Source organism: Gorilla gorilla, chromosome 1 (genome assembly GCF_029281585.2).
Source record: "Gorilla gorilla gorilla isolate KB3781 chromosome 1, NHGRI_mGorGor1-v2.1_pri, whole genome shotgun sequence".
NCBI classification, from domain to species: Eukaryota; Metazoa; Chordata; class Mammalia; order Primates; family Hominidae; genus Gorilla; species Gorilla gorilla.
Genome location: NC_073224.2, coordinates 98,096,065 through 98,109,580, shown reverse-complemented (window position 1 = coordinate 98,109,580; position 13,516 = coordinate 98,096,065). Strand labels below are relative to the sequence as shown.

Here is a 13,516-nt window from a genome sequence, read left to right as displayed (position 1 = left end):
TATTATTTACAGGAATTATTTTTGTTTCTTTGTGTTCAATAGCTCATAATATTTAACACCTGCATGCTTCTCTGAACTATTCATTTGGCGTATGTTAAGTACCTGTTTTCTCCGTGATAAGCTCCAGATTGCCTCCAAATACCTTACATTCTGAAGAACATCTTCATGTATGTCAACTTATAAACATGTGTAAAAATGTCTTTGACAAATATTCCTAGAAGCAGGATTATTAAAACAGAGGATACACTTGAACTTCATTTCTACCAGATTTTTCTCCAAAATGGCCACAACAGTTTACATTCTTATCAGTTGTGCATGTATTTCTTTGTCTCTTCATCTGCTCTAACACTTGGCCTTAATAAAGATTTTTAAGCATCTCTTCATGTAATTACTAGACTTTCAAGTTTATGTGCCTGTAAATTGTTTGTCTATATCATTTGCCAAATTTCTTCTGTTTTCTCTATTTTCTCACTTCTTTAAAAAGGTCATATTTTTTTCATAAAACTACAATAAACTTTCCATCCAAAACTAAATAAATGTGAACTAAGAGGTAGTATTATAATTTCAGACAAAGATACACTGACCAACTTACCTAACACAGCAGTTTCTAGTTATAGAATTATCATGTAGAGTACATCTGAATTTTGTGCTATTTGGAGTAACCCAAAACATTTGCTTACATACCGATGGTAAGCAATAAGGATAAAGTAAAATGTTCTATAATTCTTTCATCTCTTGTACATATTTCTTATTTCTGTACGGTATGAAGAGCTTTTGGATTTAGTTTTTATTTTAAAGGACTTTTTAAATGCCATAACTTTATTTTCAAGCACAGATCAAGTAAAGATGATTATGAGCCGCAAAAATGATGAAGAAAATGTTACAAAAAGGAAAATGAAACTTTCAAAGATTGACTCCTTTTTATCTCTTCACAACCCAGCACTCAGTCTCAAGTCTTCAGCACCTGCTCTATTTATAAATAAGCTAAAATCTCTTTAACGGGTAAAAACTCTTTAGCATATAAATGAGTAGAGTGTGGTTAAATAACAACACATTTGACACAAATAAACTTTCTGAAAATGATAGAATTGTTTTAAAACTTAACAATACAATTCAAAAGTAGATACAACTCAACAGAATATCTTAAGATTCAGATAGTAAGTACTATATATTAAATTTATGCAGTCTCAGAATGGTACATTGTCAAATGAAGTACACACGCAACCAAGTATAGTGACTTATCAAACGTTTTACACATGGGTGCTAAAACAACAATTAATTAGCTTTGTGCTAGTAAATCTGTAAGTGAGAGGCAACAAGATAAGATAGGCTACACTTCAGATTCTGGACCCCAGGCACCAGGTTTTAGGCAGGTTGGGTTCAGGTGACCTTTACATGTTCTCATTCTGTAAACCCGTGGCTCTCGGGGCATGGCTTCATATGGGTTTAGTGTTGAAAGGGAAGGAGCTACCTAAGGCAAGCATGACATGGTTTGGTTGTGTCCCCACCCAAAATCTTATCTTGAATTATAATCCCCAGTGTCTATGGGGATTAAGTGCCCATAGTGTTTCCATCTGTAATACCTCCAAGCAGTTTTTAATCTTATTTTATTCAGCTTCCTCATTATTTTCAGTGAAAAGTTGGGTCTACCACAAACTATTTTATTTTGATTAGAAGCATAAATAGTTGTCTGATTTCGTTTTAAGGTAATTTTTTTATTGCTAACTGTTGTAGCACTTTCATTTTATTCTCAGTCTGCTATGCCTTCTCTTTCTGGAATACGTATTTCATTAATATTGCATTTCTAGGATTTAGTTTTTTTGTCATCAATCTTGATAGGGCACTTTATTATTTTTTGAGCTTTATGATACTTTCTGAAGTCAAAATTCTAACTCTCTAGTTTTCTGGAGCATTCCATTTTCTTCTTCTTCCATTGCATTTTTATATTCTGTAATGTTTTTTATTATCACTAACTTTGCCATCACAAACTAATTTATTTCATGTATTAATAGTAAAAGTTCTCTATGATTTCATTATATATTTAAAATTATTTTTGTGACTCTTGCTTAGAGTGATTAATGGCTAAATATTTGGTATTATTAACAGAACATTTTCATTTTAAAAATTACATTAGCCTGTGTCCAAAGGTGCATCATGTACCTGAAAATGCACTTTTCCATGTAGTTTTCATACACACACACACACACACACACACACACACACACACACAAATCTCCAAATGACACATGCTAAATACACACACAAACACACACATATATATACAAAGCATTTGGGAAGGTGTTTAGGGGACATAAATACCCTCAAAACAAGCAAAAAGAATATATAGACATTAAAACCTGATTGGTCACTTCTTTCCAAAATCATGTTTTCAACTGATCACGAAAAAGAGTTGTAGATCTTAATCTCCTGATGAAAATGTCTCAAGAGTTTTATGCAATATAGAATGTATCATGTTTTAACATTTTTCAAACTAATGTTTCCTGGTTAGAAATATAGTATGTTGTGCACATAAATTCTCCTTGGTTTTCTCCTTTTGGTTTGATTTACAATCTTTTAAAGAATGTAGATATAATGGATTTACCTTTTTGTAGATTATTGGGATTTTCAGGGGCAAGTTACCCTTGAGTTTGTCTTCTAATCATATATTGAGAGGTTAGAGCATGAAGTAAGCAAGCACCTCTCTGGCTCATAAATATGCTTTTGAGAGGAGAAAGCACAAATTGCTACACCCTACCTCTTTTGGGGTTCTGTTTAAAGAACTAAACTAATGAGGACATCCCTAAGGTCACTGTAAATGTTGATGGTTTTTATTCAGATATATACCAATATCACCTCCAAAACTATATTTTTAATTAGGCTAATTTTCTGTTTGCTAATTCTTATAGAAGAACTATTCTGGTTGAATTATATAAGACATTGTGAACACCTCCTGTAAATCTTTTAGTCACAGAAGGGGAAGAAACAAGTTTCTTCTTCCTCTCTCCCTCCCCCTTTCTCTCTCTCTCTCTCTCTCTCTCTTTCTCTCTCTCTCTCTCTGGGCTAAATTGTTTGGCTACTATGCATGCAGGTACTTGTGAGGACAGTTCATAAAGGTGTCCACTGGGGTAAAAGTTTCACTCTATGGTCTCTCTGTGGATTCTCCAGCACCCCGGTCCATCCTCTTCTTCAACTCACGTTGCTGGAAACCTGGGAATGATAAAACAGCAGGTTCAAATTCCCGTGAGAAAATAATATGTTTCCTGAGGAGGCCACCATTAAGCCATGAAATGCAGCCTTTAGTCAAGTACAAGTCTTTTGGTGTAAGTTTTTGTTTTCTTTATTTATAATTAGTATGAACCATGTTTAAAATGATTGGGAAGGAAACAGGTTAAAATGTCATATAGGATTGAAAGACCATCTCCCCTTTCTTAGCTGCTTTTAACAGCAGTATTTTAATTTTAATGGTTTCCTTGCTAGATTAGAGCTCTAATTCATTTAGAAAAATGTATATAGTCAAAGTATATTATGAAGAATCACCAATGTGCATTTTTTTCTCTGTTGGCTATGAGAACCTAAACTAGAACTATTGAAGTTAGAGTAGCCCAGCTTTACATAGCATGTGATCCACCAGGTGAAGACCAGGGAACAAATATTTAGGTGAGCAAATTTCTCACCTAACATGCTAGAAATATTTCAGATGTTCATAAATTTCACCTCCCCATCCCTACCATTCAATTGTTCTCAGTTTGGAATTTCCAACACCTACTGAAAAGATTACTTCAAATTGTCTTCTAAATAGGCCCTTCCCTTGCCTCTATTGAATTCCTTTGAATTTTATTTTATCTGCCCTATGTCTTCAGGAAACCATTTAGATTTTGTCTATTGAAGTCACTCTTTTCTGTTTGTCAGGATTTATATAGGTTTTTAGGGGGTTTTTTTAGGGGAAGTAATGTGATACATGTTGGAAAGGGTAGTTTTATGTTTTCTCTGTGTTCACACGTTGATATGACCACTGCTGGACCACTCAGTAAAAAATGAGAATCATTATTATCTTTTCTGGGTTTAAAGCCTTTAAGAAGTTTATGTGATCTAAGGTTTGGTTATTTTATTGGATTCGTTAAAGAAGAAAATTAAAACATAAGATAAAATCACTATCTTCATTTCAAAATTTTACTGTATTTTTAAAAGATAATTATAATAATTGTGCATAAATAATCATAGAAAATGAAATTAAGGCAATGTTAGTAAATATGGAAAGAAGAGGAAAGTTTTTAAATTTATTAGTCAAAAAGCTAAATGAATCATCTGTGTTTTTGACACTACCTTTTAGTGAATACACCAAAGATTTTTACTGTAAATAAAGTGAAGATGTTTAACCTTGGAAAGGGCAAACAATAACTAAAATTGATATTTGTGGAAACCAAAGTATATTACTGTAAATAGTATCCTATCTTGTAGTTTTCTTTTAAACATGTGTGGCAGTACTAATAATCTAATCTTACTAAACATGTAATTATTCTAATGAATAGGTAACTACATAACTAAAAATAAAGATATAACTTAATTAAATGTTGTTTGGGCTTTTTCTTAGATCTCTATTTCTGGAAAACCCCAATGAGGTAATCCATGATTCATAATTAAACAAAAAAACTTTTCTAAGATCTGTTACCTAAATAGAGACATACTACCACAGAGCACATTGTCAGCTTCTGAAGCTCAAGCTCTGTAGTTCTAACCCTCTAAAGTGGCAAACAAATTTTCTTTAACCACAGCATTTCAGAAGAAAGAAACTACAGTTATTCAGCCACATAATAAGGTTCCTCATGATATGCACAGCAACTTTTATAACGATGACACAGAGAGTATAAATATTTTTCAAGGTATAGGGAAAATAATTAGGATGACAGAAATTTCAGTGTGACAAAGCACTAGGTATAGAGTAATCTCATGTTCTAATATGTTAGACAAAAATTAAAGCAATGGAAAGGGCCAGACGCGGTGGCTCACAGCTGTAATCCCAGCATTTTGGGAGGCGGAGGAGTTTGGATCACCTAAGGTCAGGAGTTCAAGACCTGCCTGACCAACACAGTGAAACCCCATCTCCACTAAAAATACAAAAATTAGCTGGGCATGGTGGTGCATGCCTGTAATCGCGGCTACTAGGGAGGCTGAGGCAGGAGAATTGTTCAAAACCAGGAGGTGGAGGTTGCAGTGAGCCAAGATCATGCCATTGCACTCCAGTCCAGGCAACAAGAGTGAAACTCCATCTCAAAAAAAAAAAAAAAAAGCAACGGAAGGGAACCTGTGGCTCTGTATTAACCTCCAGACTTGTTCAACACTTTTTGAAGACAGAACAGTTTTTTAATCGCATTGTTCATGTCCTTGTTTCTCAGGCTATAAATGATGGGATTGAAGAATGGAGCAAGTACAGTAAACATCAGTGCAATGGCTGTGTCCAAAACTGGTGGATAAGTGTCGCTGAAACGCAAGTACATGAGTGATACACTGCCAAAGAATATCAGGAAGACCATGAGGTGGCCTGCACAGGTAGAAAAAGCCTTTTGCCTCCCTTCAGAAGAGGGAATCCTCAATATCACAGTGACAATTCTTACATAGGACAGGGCAATGATTAGGAAGGTAATGATGATGGTCACAGCATGAATCACATCCTCAATCAGAATCATGGACGTGTCTGTACAGGCCAGGCTTAGCACAGGGACCAAGTCACAGAAGATCTGATGGATTTGGTTGGGCCCACAGAAAGGCAGTGTGGAAATCATCACAATCTCGGGAAGCAGGACAAGGAAACCGAAGAGGCAGGAACCTACAGAGAGTTGAGCACAGAGCCGGGGGGTCATGATCATTTGATAGCGAAGAGGGTTGCAGATGGCAACGTATCTGTCAATGGCCATGGTGGTCAGCAAGATCCCCTCCGAGTTTCCAAGTGAGTGGAAGAAATACATCTGCAAGAGGCAGCCAGTCATTGAGATGGCCTTCTTTTCACTGATGAGGTTGGAGAGCATCTTGGGAATGGTGGCTGTGGTGTACCAGATCTCCAGAAAGGAAAATATACTGATAAAATTATACATGGGGTTGTGGAGATGGGTGTCCAGCCTTACAGCAGAGAAGATTAATAAGTTACCGATGATAATAAAAGTATAGATGAAAAGTAAAGGAAAGAAGTACAGAAGACTACCATCCTGAAGCTGAGGGAATCCAGTGAAGATAAATTCAGTCACTGTTGATTGGTTTCCGCTCTCCATATTTCTAGTAGAGCTACCTGTGAATGGAGAGGGCATAGTCCAGCACATGAGAAGGTAGAGAAAAAAATAAATAAGATGTACAGCTAAACAACTTTGAGAAGTAAGAAGAACTACCTTGAAGGTTTCATTTTTTTTCCTGACTTTAAACTCGTGTACATATTGTCCAATGTTTGATTTTTTTCATATCAAACATATCAAACTTTTTTCATATCAAACATTGGACAATATGTACACTAGTTTAAAGTCAGAAAATAAAAACAAAACCTTCAAGGTAGTTCTTCTTATTCCTCAAAGTTGTTTAGCTGTACATCTTATTGATTGGCACAACTGCAGAAATAGGGGTCTCCAAATGTTTTAATAATAAAAAAACTAGTTAAAATTATTTTTATTTTAGCTTAATCTCTAATATAGGTATTTGCATTTATAAGTTATACACATTTACTATATTAAGGCATAATAACACCAAATTATATATCTGTATCTCATATAATAAATTTTAAAATTAAAAAGTATGAATACGAATAAACATAACAGAAGTTATATTATGCTCTTTCCCTACCCGACTGGGCCATTGTGCACGTGCTCTTTGAAAATCTCTGTTCTAAGGTGTTACAATGTAAACCTGAAGTTGACATTGAAATCATGTCTATTGTTACCTATATGTCTTTTGGAAAATTACTTAATACCTCAGAGTTTCAGGTAATCATTTGCAAAATGGGATTAAAAATAGTACCTATCTAACAAGGATGCTGTAGGATTTAGTAAATACTTGCAGAAAGATTTGGACAGTGTTTAATAGGCAACTTCTGGAAAGAGTAATACAATCTACCTCTCTGCATTTCTTGTTCTCCTTTAACACTGCTGTGTGCTTCCTCCCGAGCATTACGCTGATACTATACTGATCACGTTCATCAATGCCCTGCTATTTACTAATGGAAACTATCCAGTCATCTCTGGCACTCGACACTTTTCATTACTCCTGCTTAAGACTTTGGTCCTCTGTTTCCACGATTCCACTCTCAAGGGACATGACGCCCAGATGGCTTTAAAGGCAGTTCTAGCTTTGACTTTTGCTTCTGTTTTATTTATTTTTATTTGTATTTGCTTTCTTATTCTGCCTCTTCTCTCTTATATTAGCTTGTGTTGTCTTTCTTAAATTCTTTCCCAAGAGTCTATTTTCCCCAGGTTCCTATCATCCACTTCAACCTCTTATAGTTTTATACACTCCCTTAGTGGTCTCATCCGCTTACAGGATTTAAACTATTAATACTTCTAAATGTTTTTCTCTAACCAATCTCTCTTTCATAAGCTTCACACCAACTATCTGACTCTTAACTCTCTGTAGCTTCACCTGCTAACATTCTCCCACTCCTCTCTCCCCTGCAATCCCATTGTTCATGTTACTTTCTAAAATCACAGTTCCCTCCTGTTTGTGCTACTTCCTCTGACTTTAAAGTAACATACCTCTCCCTCCTCTGCCCCCTCTCCTCACACAAAAGCAATATATACAGCTGGTTAAAAGTCTAGATGCCAGAAAAAAAATTGCTAGCATTTAAATTCTCTTTATGGCTTACCAGCTCTGTGACTTAACATGAAGTTACTTAGCTTCTCTATGCCTTTAATATCTCATTTGTAAAACTGAGAAAATATTAATACTGGTTAATGAAGTCCTGAGAATAACTAAACATTTTATAATAACAACAGAATTGTATAGTATAGTATACGGTATTATTACCTCATTAATGCTGGCACTATTCCAAGCACATTGTATATATTTTTCACCTCATGCTCTTAATGCTCTAATGAGGTGAAATGATTATCCCCATTTTACAGAGGAGAAAACTTAGGCACAGACAGGTTAAGTTCTTTGTCCAGAAATTCTCGGCTAATGCAGGGCAAAGTCAGAATTTAAATCTATGCACTGTATCTCTAGAGACACATTCTAACCTACATACAGTTGACTGCCTCTACCAATACATGTAAATGTATTTTAAAACCTTAGTGTCAGGAATATAGGAAACACTTGGAAGTGTTGAATTCCATTATGCTGTATTGAAGCGTTTGTCAGGATCCATCATCAGCTTACTTGTTTTACCTTCTCTAGACTATGGGTTTCTCCTTCAGGACAGTGAATGTCTTTTATCCCTCATAGTGACTACAGCAGGGTTAATATGTAGAGATGTTAGGCATCAAATAAATTAACTTGGAACTCAGCCGCTTGGTACAATTATAATTAAGTGCACAAGACAGCCATGAGTAAGTGAACAAAGAAAATTGGGGACTGTTTGAAAAGGGAACTATGACAATTCAGTTCTAATGAGAGCCTCAATCAAGTCTTGACTAGATGATCTCTCAGAAAATGGCATTATAAATGTGGCATGCTGTTTCATATATACCCATGCCCAGAACCACACTGAACAGAGCTTCCTCCTGTAAATACCTTTGCCTTCCACCCTTATTCAAAGTTCTAAATTCTTTAATAATAAGGTCTTCAGGTTATGAGATGATGATGATGATGACGATTATGCATGGCGAATGAATTTGGTCTCTTTATGACTTAGTCATCTACACTCACCTTTGCTAAAAACACAGGGACTCCTCAGTCTGCCTGGGTCACTGCATCCTTAATATTACTTCAGCCTTTTCAAAAAGGGATTTATAGTCTCTCCATAGGGCATCCAGGGAATAACAGGACAGGGAACTGGGCTCTGTGGAGGATTCTTCCCCTCCACTGCACTGAAGTGAATCACCTTCTCTCACGGGGTTAATTAACAGAAAGTTTCCCCTCTTACTCTCCTTTTGTTAGATTTTCAGATCGAAGTTGTCAATAAATATATATATTTTTCCTGATTGTACTCATCTTCCCAAATTTGTAAGCTTCTTTCTCCAGCACTTTCATGATTGTCTCAGCTGTTCTTGAGTCTACCAGTGTACTATGCAAAGGGTAGTTTTGACATGGTCCTGGCCTTCTTATATGAACACACAGATTTGGAAAGCCTGGAAGGAATATACTGACACCAGAAGATCATCTTGAAAAGCTATTTTACAGAAAATAAGGCCATTTCATAATAAACATGGCACTGGGAATTTAGTGCCAATACTGAAGAAAGTGAGGAAACCATGTCTTCTTTTGTTTTTCTCATGTCATGAGTGTGTATGGGTCTTTCCTACCTTGAACAACTCACACTGGTTCTGCTGACTTCTTTATTGAAGATCAATATCTCATCTTTTCTACAAGAGTATTATTTATATCATGTGCTTCATCCACTGATCTGCTGAAATTGCAAAGTTCTCATTTTTTTCAAAGTTAATTACTTTTATCATGTCATCTTCTTCTGGAAATATGTATCAAGTTCTCAAATAGGAAGACATGCTGTCTGAGTTTTGTCTAACTTTTCTTCTTACGATTTGGGAGCCTATTTTGGTTGTCTAACTTGTAGGTTTTTTTTAATTCAAAAATGTCAACAGGCCACATTGTATTTCCAATGATTTTGTATAATATAAAACAGTCTGTTTTGATCCCATGACTCAAGTATTCTCAAGCTCAGAAATATTTTCCTTTAATTTTACTTATTATTTTCCTCTGTTTTGTTTTTTTTCTAGAATTCCCATAATCATATTTTGCTCTGTAATATCTATTAATACATTCTCCATATATATCTTTTTCTCTTTGCATGTAATATTTGGCTCTTCATGTGGCTTCTCTAAATTCTGAGACATATCTTCCAGGCAATCTTACAAAACATTAATTTAATTTCCTGTAGTATTTAATATATTCTTCAATATCTCCGTTGTATATTAAATTTTGTATTTTTTATTTCTCAACTTTTTTTCTGATATCTTCACCAATCTCATCAAAATTTTAAATAGGAAACATTTTAATGATTTGTGTCTTAGAGTTAGTCTATGTAATGAAAGAGCATTTACTTTCAATTCCCAAACCTCTCTGTCTCTCTCAGTCTCTCTCTCTCTCTTTAACTGTAGTAATCCAACTACTTATTGGGCTATGCATTTGACAAAGTTAATGATTTTAATACAAACGGTGTATAGCAAAACTAAAATCATTGTTTTAAAGAAGGCAATCTGTGTTTGTCTGTGTGTGTGAGAGAGAAGGAGAGAATATATTTGGATACAAAAAATAATAAGAATATCAGGTATCTAAATATGCACAGCAAATGTGGAAATATCTGCCACGAAGTTCAGTATTAGTTATAGATTATTGCTTTGTGCTAAAAAGTTGTGCTTTTTTTGTTTTGTTTTAGTAGCCTCAGTTTACCTGGATAGTTCCTCACTTCTCTGACTTGTAAATTTAAGATTTACTTTTCATGCCCTTCTCTGAACACAGCTCAGTGGATAACTCCATTGTGACTGGGAAATTTCATACGTTCTTTGGCTCCATTCTCTCTATCCAGATTTCCCAAGTAGAGCATGGTTCTCAATTTCTGTTTTTCCAAGTTTTAATTATTTTTTCCATCGGTTATATGTGGAATTTCATCCAGTTAATTTCTAGGCTCTCCTCTTCTGTTTTCTTGTCCAACACCGGGCAGATAAGTATTTCCCTCAGTTGGATCTCATGTACTCATACCTGAGGAAGTGTTTTAACTTTGGAGGTCAATTGTGGGAACTCTTTTTCCCAGGATATATAATGCTTTGGTTTAATTTAATTTTGATTTTTGTTTTTTGCTGTTAAATTTTCAATATATATTTTTGTTCATTCCTGGACTATCCAATAAACAGAATCAACTGGTGCTTTTGATATAAACAGAAATTATTTTCTTTTCTAGAAAAAAAGAAAGTGGTATGTAATATTTCAGAGTACTGACATAGCTATCATGAAGGTTTTTAGGTAAACGTATACATATTTTAATGTTCGTTACTATATCCTTACACTTTTCAGTTCTTAGGTCATCTAACAGTTCATCTAGTCCTGACTGTTTTATTTCTATTGAGTTTTTTGTGGAAGAAAATTTAAATATGTGTGTTTAAACTGTTATCTTAATACACAAATCTAAACTTGAATTTTAGAAAATTAATTTCTAGTGGCAATGCATAGACATTTTAAAGGCAGCAAAAGTGAAAACAAGAGTAATGTAGTTCAAATGATATATATTTCTATTACCTATCTGTCTAACTATCTATCTATCTATCTATCTATCTATCTATCTATCTATCTATCACTTTGGAATGTGCTGGAGACTACTTTTAACGAAATAATTTTATTCAACGAAATTGGATGAATTCAACCAAAGCAGTCTAAGTAAATGAAGTTTGAATTCAACTTGGCTCCAGATAAATAATAACAACAAATATACTATAAATAATAATCATAGCTAAGTATTCCTAAGTATGAGTTTTTGTTTTTAATATATCACTCTTTATTAAAGCATTCTCTAAAACATCAATAACAAAAGATAGTAATTAGTTGCAAATGATATTAACAGATAACACTTATTTTGCACAAGCTCTGTGTTTTGCACATTCTATGCACTTGCATGGGGTAAGTCATTTAATATTCATATTAGCATTTGAAGTCCTACTTTTAAAATATATTACTTTTATACCAATAGATGATAAAACTAAGATGCAGACAAGTTAATTATCAACTTGTTCAAAGTCACAAAGCAATATGTGGTATCACTGAAATACAAACCTTAACCTCTTCTACAGATCTGATTCTTTTAACTACTGAGGTTCATAATTCATAGTTGTTATTAATGCTTATGTAATGTAATAAGCATTTACTTAAAATGTTTATATACAAATAATAAATTAATGTTCATAAAACATATTAATTATGTTTAATGGCTTAAACATCATATTTCCTTTCTATATTTTACCCACCTGTATAAGTCTAGACAGGTAGTCCATGCTATCTTAATTTGGCTTGTGTAAGCAGGATATACATGTACACGGGAAAACCGGTATAAAGAGACACAAAATATCCACGTGACAATGAATGAATTATATGTTAATTATATGGTTTATTGTGTTAGAGTAACATCCACAGTGAAAGGTGCCTATGAGCTAGCATTAATCTACAGATAAATTAACCATCTTCTGAGGGCAGAAAAGCTTTTTAATTGCAATCTTCATATCCTTATTTCTAAAGCTATAGATGATAGGGTTGAAAAAGGGAGCAAGAACTGCAAACATCAGTGCAATAGCTGTGTCCAAAATCGGTGGGAAAGTGGCAGAGAAACGCAGGTACATGAGGGATACACTGCCATAGAACATCAGAAAGACACCAAGATGGGCGGCACAGGTAGAAAAGGCCTTCTGGCGGCCTTCAACAGAGGGAATCCTCAGGATTACAGTGATGATTCTGATATAAGAAAGGGCAATAATCAGGACAGAGAATACAATGGCCACAGCATGGATCACATCCTCAATCAGAATCATGGACGTGTCTGTACAGGCCAAGCGCAGCACAGGTTCAAAATCACAGAAGATCTGGTGGATTTGGTTGGGTCCACAGAAGGGCAGTGTGGAAATCCATGCAATCTCTGGGAGCAACACAAGAAAGCCAAAGATGCAGGACCCCGCAGAGAGCTGAACACAGAGCCTGGGGGTCATGATGGTTGGGTAGTGGAGAGGGTTACAGATGGCAACGTACCTATCAATGGCCATGGTGGTCAACAAAATACCGTCTGAATTTCCCAGTGAATGGAAGAAGTACATCTGCAAGAGGCAGCCAATCATGGAGATGGTCCTCTGCCTGCTGATGAGGATGGAGAGCATCTTAGGAATTGTGGCAGTTGTGTACCAGATCTCCAGAAATGAGAAAATGCTGATAAAATTATACATGGGGTTGTGGAGACGGGTATCCACCCTGACTGCAAAAAATACAATAAGATTCCCAATGACAATGAATATGTAGATAACAAACAATGGAATGAAGAAGAGGAGGCTACCATCTTCAAACTGTGGGAATCCAGAGAAGAGAAACTCTGTTACTGTAGCAGTTTGGTTAATCCTCACCATGGTCTCAGCAACCTTAACAGCTATGGATAGAAAGACACAGCTCATTTCCTAGAAGAAATTGACAAAGTCAGATGTGTTAGCTTATATAAAAGTCAAATGAAAAATATGCTTTAGGTGGCTCATGTACTTCTCTTTATTTACTAATTAAACAGATATTCATTTAGTGCCTACTATGTACCAAACACAGCTGTGGGTTTGTTGAATTCAGCAGTAAGGAAAATAATCTCTACATTCATGAAGCTTACATTCAAAAGAATGATACAAACAATAAG

General features: G+C 35.0%; 2 protein-coding genes across 2 annotated transcripts; both read right to left on the bottom strand.

Annotated features, from left to right (window-relative positions):
- Positions 1–4,478: 4,478 nt before the first annotated feature.
- LOC101149201 (olfactory receptor 6K3) lies at positions 4,479–8,876 on the bottom strand. The gene is made up of 2 exons (XM_019039566.3): positions 8,839–8,876; positions 4,479–6,280 (listed from the first exon to the last, which is right to left on the bottom strand). Exon 2 carries the CDS (start codon positions 6,261–6,263, stop codon positions 5,316–5,318), a length of 948 nt encoding a protein of 315 aa, XP_018895111.3. The 5' UTR covers positions 6,264–6,280; positions 8,839–8,876; the 3' UTR covers positions 4,479–5,315.
- Positions 8,877–12,293: 3,417 nt separating this feature from the next.
- Positions 12,294–13,289, bottom strand: LOC101151362 (olfactory receptor 6K3-like). The gene is made up of 2 exons (XM_019039553.2): positions 13,242–13,289; positions 12,294–13,184 (listed from the first exon to the last, which is right to left on the bottom strand). The coding sequence occupies exons 1-2, from the start codon at positions 13,287–13,289 to the stop codon at positions 12,294–12,296; spliced, it is 939 nt and encodes a 312-aa protein (XP_018895098.2).
- Between the last annotated feature and the right edge of the window lie 227 nt (positions 13,290–13,516).